The following is a 14,735-nucleotide window of genomic DNA, read 5'->3' as shown; positions in this document are numbered from 1 at the left end:
CTAAATTGATGAAGAAATTAAATTTTTTACTTTTGGATGTGTATTATAGCAAGGAATAAAATTGTTTTATTTTTTTCGAAAATTGTAGCTCTTTTTTTGTTTATAGTGCAAAAAATAAAAACCACAGAGGTGATCCAATACCACCAAAAGAAATCTCTATTTGTGGGGAAAAAAGGACATAAATGTTGTTTGGGTGCAACGTCGCAGGACCACGCAATTGTCAGTTAAATCGACGCTGTGCTGTATTGCAAGAAATGGCCTGGTCATTAAGGGGGTAAATCCTTCCGGAGCTGAAGCAATTAGGACACTTACCTGTCCAGGGTTCCCGCGATAACTGCCCCCCAGCCGATTCACAGCCAGTACCCTACAGCACATGCGCGAAGCAAACCACGCTTTCTAATTGGCCTGCTGGTGGAGGAAGGGGGCCGAATTTCCAAAGGACGGCGCCGTCTCCAGAAGTGGGGAAAGGGACCTGTCAAAAACAGGTACCCGTTCCCCCACCCGCCTGAAAGGTGTCATATGTGGCACTGGAGGCAGGGGGGGGGGACAGATAAGCGGAAGTTGCACTTTTCAGTGGAACTCTGCTTTAACATATATGGCACAAATCTAATACACACAAACACTGGGTACATCTCATATCACTAAGCCATGGAATGTGAAGCCGGGCCCTTATTTCCAGCAACTTTTCTAGATTATCAAAACTATTTTTAATAATGACTTTATCATTTAGATATTATTACATTGATTAAGGTAATACGGTAATTTATATTTTCTGCAAAGTTTCTATACAAGAAGTAAAAAGTAAATGAGCGGTTAGGAGATGAAGTCTGATGCCCGATGAAATCTCCAATGCGGAAAGACAGAAGGAAATTGAAGCTGAAATATCTAGATAAGAAGAAGTCTGCCCTGCCACAATCTAAGCGGCGCTGGGGGATTACAAAACAAGGTAATCTCCAATAGACACACGCTGCACTCCATAATTGAAAGTCCAACACACACAGCTGTTTACCTTCCCATCCCTTCAATGCAGCTGGTGCAGAAGAGATACTTTAAAACTGAAGTTTATCCTGCTTATATGTTGCCTTTGCTGGTCCCCACCCTCCTTATTGACAAGCTAATAATATTTTAAAATAAATAACGTATTTTGCTCTCATTACTTCCTTTATTTTATCCCCAGTGATGTCATTGCTGGGTCCCTGTGCTTCTCTATGCAATGCAGGTGGATCAAGGCTGACAGGAGGAGTCAGCAGGGTGCTTTCTGAAAACGTCACATCACCCTGCCTCAGTACGCCTCCCAAAAGCTATCAGCCCTGGTGTTAGCCGTGGGCTGGATCATGTGAGGAGTTAATGCAAATACCAAAAAGGCTTGATGGGCGAGTGTCAATACGGAGGAGAGGCTGGGTTCACACTTATGCAAATTGGATGTGGGTTTCCCTCGCATCCAATTCACATGACAGGAGAGTGTGACCAGCTCTCAATGGAGCCAGTTCACACATCTCCAGGGCGGCCGCAGAGCGCACTGCAGAAGGATCCTTTGGCTCCATTTCAGGTCTGAATTCAGGCAAAAATCCAGGCCTGATTAATCCCTGAAACGGAGAACAGAGACGCACCGGACCCCCTGTTGCAGGCATGTACTGGCCATCGGGACTACCGGGAGTTTCCCGGTGGGCCGATGGCTCAGTGGGCCACTCTGACGTAAGGGGGCTGGTGATGGGACACTCTGATGTAAGGGAGTGCTGATGGGACGCTCTGATGTAAGGGAGTGCTGATGGGACACTCTGATGTAAGGGGGCTGCTCATGGGACACTCTGATATAAGGGGTCTGCTGATGGGACACTGATATAAGGGGTCTACTCATGGGACACTCTGATGTAAGGGGGCTGGTGATGGGACACTCTGATGTAAGGGGGCTGGTGATGGGACACTCTGATGTAAGGGGGCTGCTCATGGGACACTCTGATGTAAGGGGGCTGCTGATGGGACACTCTGATGTAAAGGGGCTGCTGATGGGACACTCTGATGTAAGGGGGCTGGTGATGGGACACTCTGATGTAAGGGGGCTGGTGATGGGACACTCTGATGTAAGGGGGCTGGTGATGGGACACTCTGATGTAAGGGGGCTGGTGATGGGACACTCTGATGTAAGAGGGCTGCTCATGGGACACTCAAAATGTAAGTGGGCCGGTCTGGATGAAGTCCAGGGCTAAATTTCTGTCCCAGTCCAGCCCTGCCCTGTTGTGAGCGGCATCCGAATTCAGTATTTGCATGCAAATCAACCGATGTAATGCCTACATGTGATGCTGAGCTACCAGGATTTAAATAACAATAAATGAAAGGGGTGGGTCAGAGACAATAAGGTTGGGGAGGAAAGGGTTAGAATAAGATGATGGTGGATGTTCTCCAGCCAAGAAATAAGGTGGGCTCTATCTGACATGATGCAGCTTCTAAAGCACATTGTGAGAAGCTCACAGTGTGCAGTAAAATCTGAGTAAACAATTTTATTGCAGGAGTGGAGTACAGCTGTGCAAGACTGAAGGGAAGGCTGGAATTCAGGATCAAAAACTGAACCAAACACTTGGAAAACATGTATGGGAGTTGGTTTACATGCTTAATTTTTCTTCATAAATTTTGGCCACAATTTATACTGCTACATATCTTTGGTAAAAATAACCCAAGTTAGTGGATATTATTTGGTCTTTGTGAAAGTTATAGAGTCTACAAGCTGTGGTGCAAATCATAAAAAATTTATCACACCTGAAATACTGGTGGCCTATCTCATTTCTTGCGACCCGAACAAGCCAGGAAAGTACAAATACCCCCCAAATGACCCCTTTTTGGAAAGTAGACATTCCAAGGTATTTAGTAAGAGGCATGGTGAGGTTTTTGATGTCATTTTTTCCCACAATTCTTTGCAAAATGAAGATTTTTTTTATTTTTTATTTTTTTCCACAAAATTATAATAATAGGTTATTTCTCTCACATGGCATGTGGATGCCACAAATGACACCCTAAAATCCATTCTGCTACTTCTCCTGAGTATGGCAATACCACATGCGTGGGACTTTTCCACAGCCTAGCCACTTAGAGAGGCTACGTAACTGCTGACATTTAATTTTTAAAGCTGCGGGCGAAACTCCGCTTTAATACATTCTATGTATTAAGATAAAAAGCCTTCTGAGTGTAGCAGCCCCCCTAATACTTACCTGAGCCCCATCTCTGTCCATTGATGTTCACGAATGCCTCAGCCGTCTGTGACTCTCTCTTCTGATTGGCTGAGACACAGCAGCAGCAACATTGGCTCCTGCTGCTGTCAATCAAACTTTTAGCCAATCTGGGGAGAGGGGGAGCGGCCAAACAGTCGCACCATGTCTGAATGGATACACAGAGCTGCAGCTCGGCTCAAGTGTCCCCATAGCAAGCTGCTTGCTGAGGAGGCACTCAACAGGGAGGGGCCAGGAGCACAGAAGAGAGACCAGAGAAGAGGAGGATTTTGGGCTACTCTATGCAAAACCATTACACAAAGCAGGTAACTATAACATGTTTGTTATTGTAATAATAAAAAAAACAACAGACTTGCAGCTGGACTTCACGTCTCAGGCTGTCTGTTGGAGGCCGTAGGTTTTCTACAGCAGGTTACAAGCCACAGCACAGAACTCCAACCATTTCCACCCAAAACAGAAAACTGTTTCAAGTTACGCTTTTGCATAATCAGCTGATAAAGACCAGAGTATCCACCATAAGACAGGATGTTTAAAGGTGAACTCTAGCCCTACCTTGCACAGTGGCACTCCTCTCCTGTACTGAAATTGCTTACTCTGATTTCACTGCACACTGTGAGCTTATCACACTGTGCATTAGAAGCTACGGCAATTCTGATACAGTCTGCCTCATTTGCAGGCTGGACAGCATCATCTATATAGCCCTTTCCTCTCCAGCCTAACTGACCCTGCCCCTTTTTTTCATTGGACGTTACATAGGGTGGTCTGTATGCAAATGCTACCTGCCTGCAGAGCACCCACTCCTCCACACTGATATCCACCTATCAAGGCATTTTGAAATTTGTATCACTCCTCCCATGAGTCAGGTTCTTAAAAAGAGTACTGAGATCACCCTGCCACCCCTCCCACCAGCCATGATCTGCCCACATTGCATAGCAGAGCACAGAGACCCAGGGATGACATTAATGGGTGTAAAATAAGGTATGTAATAAAAAACATGTAACGTAATCAAAACAAATATGTATTATATTATTATGTATTAATAATGTTATTACCATCTGGATGGTGGAGAAGAAACCACAGAAGATAAAATATAAGCAGATTAAACTTCACACCAAAATAGAAGTAAACAGGGTCACTTATCCAGCGCTTTAGATATAAAATATAGCATGTAAACCTAAGCAGCTGCTATAATCATACATAACATTTAAAAGAAAGCAAAAAAAGCTCAAAGAAAATAGGTTCTTTCCAGCTTAAACAGCACTACTTAAGCTGGAAAGGACCTATTTTCTTGGAACTTTTTTTGCTTTCTTCTAAAGATTAAACTTCAGCTTTAAAAATGACATTTATAAACATGGTGAGAAAAACAGAAACATGCTGATAGAGAAATTGCAACAAACAGAACAATCAGAGTAATAATACTCATGCTGTTGGCTCAGTTTGAACTGTACTTACTGGTCAGTTTGAGGCTGCCCGTTCTCTGAAGCCCAGGAGACACATTGAAGAACTGGACTCTGTGTGTAGCCATCCCAGGGGCCAGTCCCTACCAAAGGTGCAATGCTTGCCAAGCAAAGCTGATCTCCTACCAGTCTACGATATGTATATCTAGTTTATCAAGATTTGGACACTGCTGTGATCAGTACCACTTGCAGAATATTCCCCTTGCTGATTATAAGTACTGTATGTTCTGGTTTTAATTGAGTCTTTGACTGCTGAGGTCACTTCTGGTGGTTGCCCAAGCTTTGCTTTTGCAGCTTTTGTTCAGTTCTGGTAGTGGGAGCAAATTGTGAGGACAGTTTTTGGCGGTGGATGTTCCTCTTACAGGCTGAAGTTGGCTCTGGCAGTACCTGCTGTGCAGTTGAGGATAAGAACACCTCCACTATAGTAAGGTCAGTTCCAGGTTTAAGTATACATCCCACAAGTGAAGGTCAGTTTTGGAGGTAAGTATGTCTCCTGTAGAGAAAGGTCAGTTCTGAGGGTACATATGCCTCCTATAGAGAAAGGTCAGTTGTGAGGGTACATATGCCTCCTATAGAGGAAGGTCAGCTTTGTTGGTAAGTTTACCTCCTCTAGAGGAAGGTCAGCTCTGGTGGTAAGTATACCTTCTGTAGAGGAATGTTAGCTTTGTTGGTAAGTTTACCTTTTGTAGAGGAAGGTCAGCACTGGTGATAAGTATATCTCCTGTAGTAGAAAGTCTGTTCTAGTGGTAAGTAGACCTCCTGAAAAAAAAAAGGTCAGCTCTGGTGGTAAGTTTACCTCTTGCAGAGGAAATCCAACTCTGGGGGTAAGTTTTCCTCCTGTAGAGCAAGGTAAGCTCTGGTGGTAGATACAGCTCCTTCAGAGGAAAGTCAGCTCAGGGCTAAGTAACCTTGTACAGGAAGGTCAGCTCTGGTGATAGATAAACCTCCTGTAGCTGAAAGTCAGCTGTGGGGGTAAGTATACTCTCTGTAGAGAAATGACAGTTCTGAGGGTAAGTCAATTCTTCCTTGGTGGTCCCCTTTTCTGAGGTCAGTCACTGTGTTGTTAGATCGGCCATTAGGCTGAAATCGTTTTTGGAGGGGGTGTGAGCTAGTTGAGGTCAAACATCAGAAGTGTAAAGATGGCCCAAACTTTGCAAATACTTTACTGAAACTAGTCAATACTCTTTGTACAGGCTAAAGGTAGCCCAATTATGAGCATCACCTGAGCCTGTCCTTGGTGGGTCTCTTCTGGTGCAAGCTCTGTAAAATGTGGACATTCCTTGCTCCTCAAACAACTAGGTCCCTGTGGGTGACCTCCTCCTGTGATGATATAGGTCTTTAGTAAGGAGGCTCCAGAACCAAGCAAAATGTAGTCCTTGATGGTCAGACTTTAAGTTTCTGGTGAGATGAAGCCAAATCCTTGCTGATCAGATCCCTAAATCCTGGTGAGTGACCTAACATTAGTCCTTGGGGCATGAAAGGCTTGCAGCCTAGGCCTTGAAAATTGAGTTCAGTCCTTGCTGATTAATCCCTTTGGTCTTCTCAGGTAATCTTCTTTTAAACTGGGGTTAGTCCCTGTCCAGCAGCCTCCAGTCCCTGTTATATGACATCCTTGCACACTGAATTTAGTCCTTACTGATCAGACTTTTAAGTTCCTGGGTGGCTATGTTTCTATAGACAGAATTCAGTCCCTAGATCTAGTTGGGTGGTCGAACCGTCCTTTATGCTGAGGTCAGTCCTTGCTGTACGAAGCCTGTATAGTTTCCTCACTATAGATCAGTGCTAGCTCCAAGGTCCTGATAGGTTTTATCTATGTTGGGGAAAAAAAACTCCCCATCCACTTGTGGGTAAGCTTCCTAAAGGCTAAGGTCAGTCCATGTCCAACAGCCCCCACTCACTGCTGTATGAAATCCATCTAGACGGTGTTAGTCCTTGCTGCTACAGTTAGACAGTCCCAGCCCTGCAGCCTCTAGTCCATTCTGCGTGATGCCCTTGCAGACAGCCCTTGTTGATCCCTTTGATCATACAGTTAAGTCCTGATAGATGATCCCTGTGCTGCCAAAGCACTCTACAGCCTTTTTATAAACTCAGGTCAGTCCTGGCCCTTACAGGACTATTCAGGTAAAGTCCTCATAGCTAGTCCTGTGCTGGCATTGCACTTTCTAGTCTTCCTATAAATTCAGGTCAGTCCCAGACCATACAGGATAAGTCAGGTAAGGTCCTGATAGGTGATCCCTGTGCTGGCAGAGTATTCTCTAGTCTTCCTATATACTCAGGTCAGTCCCAGTCCTTACAAGACTAGTTAGGTAAGGTCTTGATAGGTGATCTACCTGCTGGCAGTGCACTTTCTAGTTCCAGGTGGATGATCCTGGTGAGCCAGACCCTGGCCAGAAGCCAATCCTTAATCCTTGCAGGTTGAACTAGTCCTTCCTGGTCACATACAGGTCCTTATAGCTGGTCCTCTATAGGCAGAGCATCCTCCGATCTATAGACTGAGGTCAGTCCTTGCTGATCCCTGTGATTCTACATAGAACAGTTAGATCCTGATAGGTGATCCTTGTGCTGGCAGAGCCCTAGGGTGATCCTGGTCCTGGGGTCAGTCACTGGCCAGTAGCCTTCAGTCCTCTCTATGTAAAGCCCTTGCACGGTAAGTTAGTCCTTTCTCATCACATTCAGGTCCCCCTAGCCGATCCTCCGCCGGTCTGTATACACGGAGCTCAGTCCCGGGCGGTGCATGCTTACAAGTTGGTGGGTGGTGATAGCTGTGACCCAAGAGGGTGATCTCCCCAAAGTGGGCTCGGCGTCTTTGTCTCCCCGCAGGGATGCTGGGCTCTCCGGTGCTCGGCTCTCCGGTGATGGGCTCTCCGGTACTCGGCTCTCCGGTGATGGGCTCTCCGGTACTCGGCTCCCCAGTGATGAGCTCTCCGGTGCCCGGTTCTCTAGTGCTGGTCTCTCCGGTGCTTAGTTCTCTAGTGCTGGTCTCTCCGGTGCTCAGTTCTCTAGTGCTGGGCTCTCCGGTGCTCAGTTCTCTAGTGCTGGGCTCTCCGGTGCCCGCTTCTCTAGTGCTGGGCTCTCCGGTGCCCGCTTCTCTAGTGCTGGGCTCCGTGTGTCGGAGTTGCTGTACATGCCAGGACTGCAGCACGGACGGCGGACTCTCCTCCTCTCTACGACTTTCAATTCACCTGGATGGACGGAGAGCGGGGGAAGCGGACCTGTTCTATGGTGAGCACACAGGGGGGCGTGCTGGGCATCCACCGACCGGTGATCTACCGACACCCCTCTCCCCTGGGGCACGGAACACCGAGCAACCCTCCGCTCACCAGGACTGCGGGCATTACGTCATCCTATTCACCCACCACCGACTACCAGGGGGACAGCATGGCAGAGGACTGGATGTGGATGGACTGGGAGAGGGGCACCTATCACTGGGAGAAGGACACCTATTGCTTAGAGAAGGGCACCTATCACTGGGAGAGGGGCACCTCACCGGGAGAAGGGCACCTATCACTGGGAGAGGGGCACCTCACTGGGAGAAGGGCACCTAACACTGGGAGAGGGCACCTCACTGGGAGAAGGACGCCTAGCACTCGGAGAGGGGCACCTATCACTGGGAGAGGGGCACTCATCACTGGGAGAGGGGCACTCATCACTGGGAGAGGGGCACCTATCACTGGGAGAGGGGCACTCATCACTGGGAGAGGGGCACTCATCACTGGGAGAGGGGCACTCATCACTGGGAGAAGGGCACCTAGCACTGGGAGAAGGGCACCTATCACTGCGAGAAGGGCATCTATTACTTGGAGAAGGGTCCCTATTGCCTCAAGAAGGGGACCTATCATTGTGAGAAATGCATTGGGAGAAGAGCATGTATTGCTGGGCGGAGGGCCCCTATAACTGGAAGAAGGACACACCTATCACTGGGAGAAATGCATTGGAAGAAGGACATCTTTTGTGGAAGGGGGGCGCCTATACCTGAGAGAAGGACACCTATCACTGAGGGAAGGATCTCTATCACTGGGAGAAGGGCCCCTGTTGCTGGGAGAAGGGATCCTATAACTGAGAGAAGGACAGACCTTTTACTGGGAAAAGGGCACTCAGAGAACGATCTCTATCACTGGAAGAAGAGCTCCTATTGCTGGGATCAGAGCACCTATTGCTGGGAAAAGGAACCCTATAACTGAGATAAGGGCCCCTATCACTGGGAGAAAGGCAGCTAGTAGTGGGAGAAGGGCCTCTATTGCTTAGAGAAGGGCAGCTGGGAGAAGTGCACTGAGAAAAGGGTCCCTATCACTGATAGAATGGCATTTATCAGTGGGGTAGGAGCACCCATCACTGTAAGAAGTGAGCCCATCACTGGGAGAAGTGCCCAATTGCTTGGAGAAGGGCACCTAACACTGGGAAAAATGTGCTGGGAGAAGGGCATTTATTGCTGTGGGATAGGCACCTAGCACTGGGAGACAGGCCCCTATTTCTTAGAGAAGGACATCTATCACTGGGGAGAAGGGCACTTATCTCCGGTAGAAGGGCAGTGAAAAAAGGACCCCTATCACTAGAGAAATGAAAGAAATTTGTTGTATTGATTGATTTTAGAGTGTTTAATACATATATATACTTTATGATTTTTTTCTAATAAAATTGTTATATTTTATATACTCACTGGTCTGTCTACAAATATCCTGAGGGGTTCTTGCTGCGACTTATACACCAGGCTTATTTTGTCCTATCACTAGAGAATGTCCTCAGTCACGTACCTGGTAGAGACCAAACTGATGAGAGGTCTCTCCCTTACACCTCCCATCCTGCCTTCCCCCCAAGATTGATGAAAGGGTAGGACAGGACACAGTGTGGTGTGGGCACCTAGAGTAAGTCTTGGCCAGCAGAAGAATCTGGAGAACAAGAACTTGTTCCGGATGTTGTCACACTGTTTGCAGAAGCAGGAGGCAGGTATATGGTCATTCAGGCAGAAGCAGGGGCATTGCTAGGTGGTAAAAAGACCAGAGGCTTCGGCCCGAAGTCCAAGGCTGTCATGGGGGGGGGGGGGGCACAGGGGGCTCCAGTGGCACAGGGTTTTTTGGCTGGGCGGTGGGGTGGTGTGGCGGTGGATAAGCTCACTTGCTGGTTTCTGTCTGGCTTACCAGTCCCTCCTTACATCAGGTGCCCCCAGCAGCGGAGTCCCTCCTTACATCTGTGTCCCTGTCAGTGGAGCCCCTCCTTACATCTGTGTCCCCGTCAGCAGAGCCCCACCTTACATCTGTGTCCCCGTCAGCAGATTCCCTCCTTATATCTGTGTCCCCATCAGCGGAGTCCCTCCTTATATCTGTGTCCCCATCAGCGGAGTCCCTCCTTATATCTGTGTCCCCATCAGCGGAGTCCCTCCTTACATCTGTGTCCCCATCAGCGGAGCCCCTCCTTACATCTGTGTCCCCATCAGCAGAGCAGCAGGGTCCTCCTCATATCTGTGTCCCCGGCAGCACAGCCCTCCTTCATGCCGTGTCTCCCCCCTTCAGTGGCAGCTAGTTCCTGGCTTTCTCTGTGTGTTCAGTGGAGAAGGGAGGGGCCTCCCCTCTCCACTGAACACAAGGGGATTAGTCCTCAAGGCAGCCATCTTTTTGTAGCCCGCCGGAAGTGACTTTCTGGCCATGTATTAAAAAAAAATGTTGTACTTTTTTTTTGTGACTGCCTGGAGGGGGCACCTATGGATGGGCCGCCACTGGTTAAGTGTGTCCCTAGGCGGTGCTTGCTAACTATATGGGGGGGGGGGGGGGTGGACTGACTGGGGGAACCCAGAGATCCATGTTCCTGCTTAGAAGGAACAGAAGGCCTCTGTGTCCTCCGTGTCAGAACGGCAATCAGCCTTGTTGACACAGGCAGATCACCATTCTGCCTCTCTGTGGAACAATCGCGGGTAGCCGGTAGACATCGGGTCCGCCAAAACCGCTGATTGGCTCCCCCTCTGTCCAATGGGCCCCCAGCATCTATTGCATGAAATGATGTACAGGTATGTGATTTCGCACTGTCTTGCCGCAGTATATATGTGGTAGGCAGTCTTTAACCACTTCAGCCCTGGACCATTTGGCTGCCAAATGACTTGGCCACTTTTTGCAATTCAGCACTGCGTCACTTTAACTGACAATTGCGCAGCCATGCGACATGGCTACGAAACAAAATTGACGTCCATTTTTTTCCATAAATAGAGCTTTCTTTTGGTGGTATTTGATCACCTCTGCTGTTTTTATTTTTTGCGCTATAAACAAAAATAGAGTGACAATTTTGAAATAAAAGCAATATTTTTTACTTTTTGCTAAAATAAATGTCCCCAAAAAATATATTAAAAAAATATATTTTCCTCAGTTTAGGCCGATACGTATTCGTCTACATATTTTTGGCAAAAAAAAAAAAAATCACAATAAGCGTTTATTCATTGGTTTGCGCAAAAGTTATAGCGTCTACAAAATAGGGGATAGTTTTATGGCATTTTTATTAATATTTTTTTTTTTTACTAGTAATGGTGGTGATCAGCAATTTTTATCGTGATGGACAGATCGGACACTTCTGACGCTATTTTGGGACCATTCACATTTATACAGCAATCAGTGCTATAAAAATGCACTGATTACTGTATAAATGTGACTGGCAGTGAAAAGGTTAACCACTAGGGGGCTAGGAAGGGGTTAAGGGTGTCCTAGGGAGTGATTCTAACTGTTAGGGAGCGTGGCTGCGAGTGACACGTCACTGATCGCTGCTCCCGATGAGAGGGAGCAGACAATCAGTGCTGTGTCACTAGGCAGAACGGAGAGATGCCTTGTTTCTCCCCGTTCTGCAGCTCTGTGACCCGATCGTGGGATACCGAGCACGGGCACGCTCTTGGAGCTTGCGGCAGGGGCGTGCATGCGCCCGCATGGCGGGAAATTCAAAGTGATGTAAATATATGTCACTTTGCCCAGCCATGCCATCCTGCTGACGTATATCGGCATGAGCCGGTCTTTTACTGGTTAAGTGGTTGTAAACCCTTCCATATACTCAGTAAAGTGACTGGCCTCTGGTATTACATAGAGATGAAACAAATCCTCTGACAAGTTGTACCTGTTTATCTGCAGTCTTCTCTTCTCTACATCCATTTAAAGTCCAGAAGATCTAAAGTTTGTCTAAGTTGTCACAAAATAGAAGGAGGAGAGCTGAAATCACTCTGCAGAGCTCAGTAAGGGAGGTCTGAAAGCTGATTTGGGGGAAGCCCCCCCCCCCCCCCCCCTCACATAGCACACAGGAACAGAGCTGAGGCTGGCAATCAGCTGTAGATCCCTCCCCTGTCACCCTTTTTCTCCTGGTGTCATGAAAACGCGTCAGAAGGGATTCACACTGATAGCAGAGGAACTAAACAGCAGATATAAAGGACACTTAGTGCTCTTATTTGAGACAAGTTCACTATAAAGGGATATGCAAAGGTTCACGTCATCAGAGGTGGATCACCAGGTGTGGGAGCACAAAATAATCTTGGTTATAGGAATTTATAAGAGATAAAGAATAAGATGATATACTTGCCTTATTCGTCACTCCCCAAGCTTCCGCCTTGTGTGACCAATCTCCCGAAGCCTCCAACCTTCACTGCTGGACCAGTCACAGCTCTTTGACATCATCTCATACAATGTAGGACCAGTAGTCCTGCATTTTACAGGAAGACGCCAAGGGCCTGCCCACATACCACAGCATCGGACACCGGAAAAGAGCATTGGCTGCCAGGGGAGCAAGGAATAAGGAAAGTATTTCACCCTTTTTATCATCCCTTAAGCAAAACAATCTGTTAACCTTTGCAGTTGGAATCACTTCAAGGGAAAACATTTTTTGTGCCCGGAGTTCAGCTTTAAGCCACTACAGCTGCAGTTTCTTCTTTTTGGAAAAAGCATAAAAAAAAATGAATAAAGCCAAATGTATTTAACCCCATCAGTGTAATGCCGCATACAGACGATCAGAATTTACGACAACCAAACCGTGGATTTTTTTCCAACGCATGTTGGCTCAAACTTGTCTTGCATATACACGGTCGCACAATTGTTGTCGGAATTTCCGATCAGCAAGAAAACGCTAACATACAACTTGTGCTCATGCTTTTCCGATCGTTACTGCTCTTCAGTTTGTGCTCGTGGGTTCGTATCTGTTTTTCAGTGCATGTGCTTGTTGTCAGTTGGTTTCTGTCTTTCAGTGCGTTCTATTTAATAGTTTGTATCTGTTTTTCAGTGCGTTCTTGTCCGCTTGTTTCTGATTTTCAGATTGTTCTTCTCAGGTTCTTTCTGATTTTCAGTGCGTTCTGTTAGTTCTGACCAGCCGACCGTATGAAAGCCATGTTGCGGGTATGTACTCATCATAGATTTTGTGCTTTGCAGGGGCTTGGTGTTGGGGTTCTTACTTTGACTCAAGCCTAGTCCATGAACAGGGGGAGGACGAGTTCATGGACGAAGAATTGGTTACTCCAGCGTGACCAATTCTCTCACATGCCTTTGTTGTGGGAGATCCAGGAGAATAATTCTGATGAATTTAGGAACTATCTCCGGATGAGGGACCCTGTTTTTCACCGTCTGTTGGCTTTGCTGTCCCCTTATATTACCAAGCTCGACACCTGAATGCGGCAAGCCATCACTCCCGAGCAGAGGCTTGTCGCCACATTGCAGTACTTGGCGATGGGGAGAAGTCTGCAGGACATAAAGTTCTCGACAGGCAACTCCCCCTGGCTCTGGGAATCATTATTCCAGAGACCTGTTCTGCCATCATTCAGGTCCTGCAGAAGGACTATATTAAGGTAAGTTTTATCCTTTAACATCACATTCTATGTATTTAATGTTTGCTAATGTATTGTATTTATTTAATCATTCCATAAATACCATGATTGTAATATGCTGTGAATGTCCTCTTTGTCCTCGTGCATGCTGGAAGCTTTTAATGCTTTTTTGTCCTTCATGCATATTTGCCTTCACTAACCTCCCCTGCATGTTATCCTGGGTCCATATACACCTCGCCTAGTCACTTAACAATGTTTTTCTCAGATCCATTTTAGTGCTTACCCTAAACACCCCCTAAAATGTGTTTACATTTTATTTTTGTCCTTAAATTCAGGCAGAGTGCAAGTTTTTTTGGGGGGGGGACCCAAACTCATTTGGAACCCCCCCAACCCCTAAGTCAACCAATACCAATCCTCTATCTGCTGACTTTGCCAAACCCATAAACACTATACCTACCTCTTTTGTGGTCAAATTTATGCATGAATTCACCAAAGCATGTAGTGCAAGGGCCTGCCTGCATACTTTCAGATGGTACTGTTTAAAGTTTTGTTCTCCTATTATCTTGATAAGTAATTGTAGAAAGTAAAAATGTGCTTCAATTTGTACAGTGTGTATTCATATTTTTGTATCATGACACATGACACTTCTTACCTGTCCAGTGGGCTGCCAATAGTGTAAGTAAAGGAGGGGCTTGCCAAAGTAATACACATTATTTATGCATTCAGCTCTCAATGAAGTGAAGAGGGTTACCTGCCCAAAACATCTCCACACCCCATAACATATTTGCAATGGGCCATCAGAGGGGATGAGGAACCTGATAAGTGGACCTTATACTTTTGTCTTTAAATACACATTTCAATAAATGTTATACTTATGTTGGCCAAGAATGTTTGTGTCTAATCTGCTTGCAATGTTATGTGCAAAAGTACTATTTTTGTCTTGTTTGATTCAACAGTTTCCTTCAAACCCACAGGAATGGTAGACTGTGGCATCCCATGGCAGCCCAGCGGTGGGACATTCCTAACTGTGGAGGGGCAATAGATGGGAAACATGTCCACATCGTCCCACCCCCCAACTCGGGGTCATTCTATTATAATTATAAGGGTTTAATAGTAATGTGATGTTGGCGGTGGTGTCGGCGACATACGAGTTTTTGTATGTGGACGTAGGGAAGAATGGCTGGATGGTGGAGTCATCGCCCAGACAGAGTTTTACAGATGGCTCCAGAATGGTGGCTTGGGCTTGCCACCTGCGGAAGAAAACTTGGCTGATCTTCCATTTGTGTT

At 46.6% G+C, this 14,735-nt stretch overlaps 1 protein-coding gene across 1 annotated transcript in view; it reads right to left on the bottom strand.

Moving 5' to 3' along the window:
• The window catches only part of KIAA1217 (KIAA1217 ortholog), a 954,123-nt gene extending 948,244 nt beyond the window's left edge, over positions 1-5,879 (bottom strand). The window contains exon 1 of the mRNA XM_077490971.1: positions 4,674-5,879. Coding sequence (XP_077347097.1) covers positions 4,674-4,746 — 73 coding nt within the window. The 5' untranslated portion in view covers positions 4,747-5,879. The remainder of the gene's footprint in view (positions 1-4,673) is intronic.
• Between the last annotated feature and the right edge of the window lie 8,856 nt (positions 5,880-14,735).

This window comes from Lithobates pipiens, unplaced genomic scaffold, assembly GCF_037356315.1.
Source record: "Lithobates pipiens isolate NorthernLeopardFrog02 unplaced genomic scaffold, aLitPip1_a1.2 Scaffold_19, whole genome shotgun sequence".
NCBI lineage: Eukaryota > Metazoa > Chordata > Amphibia > Anura > Ranidae > Lithobates > Lithobates pipiens.
Note: the sequence above shows the minus strand (reverse complement) of the source record. Positions and strands in the feature narration are given on the sequence as shown.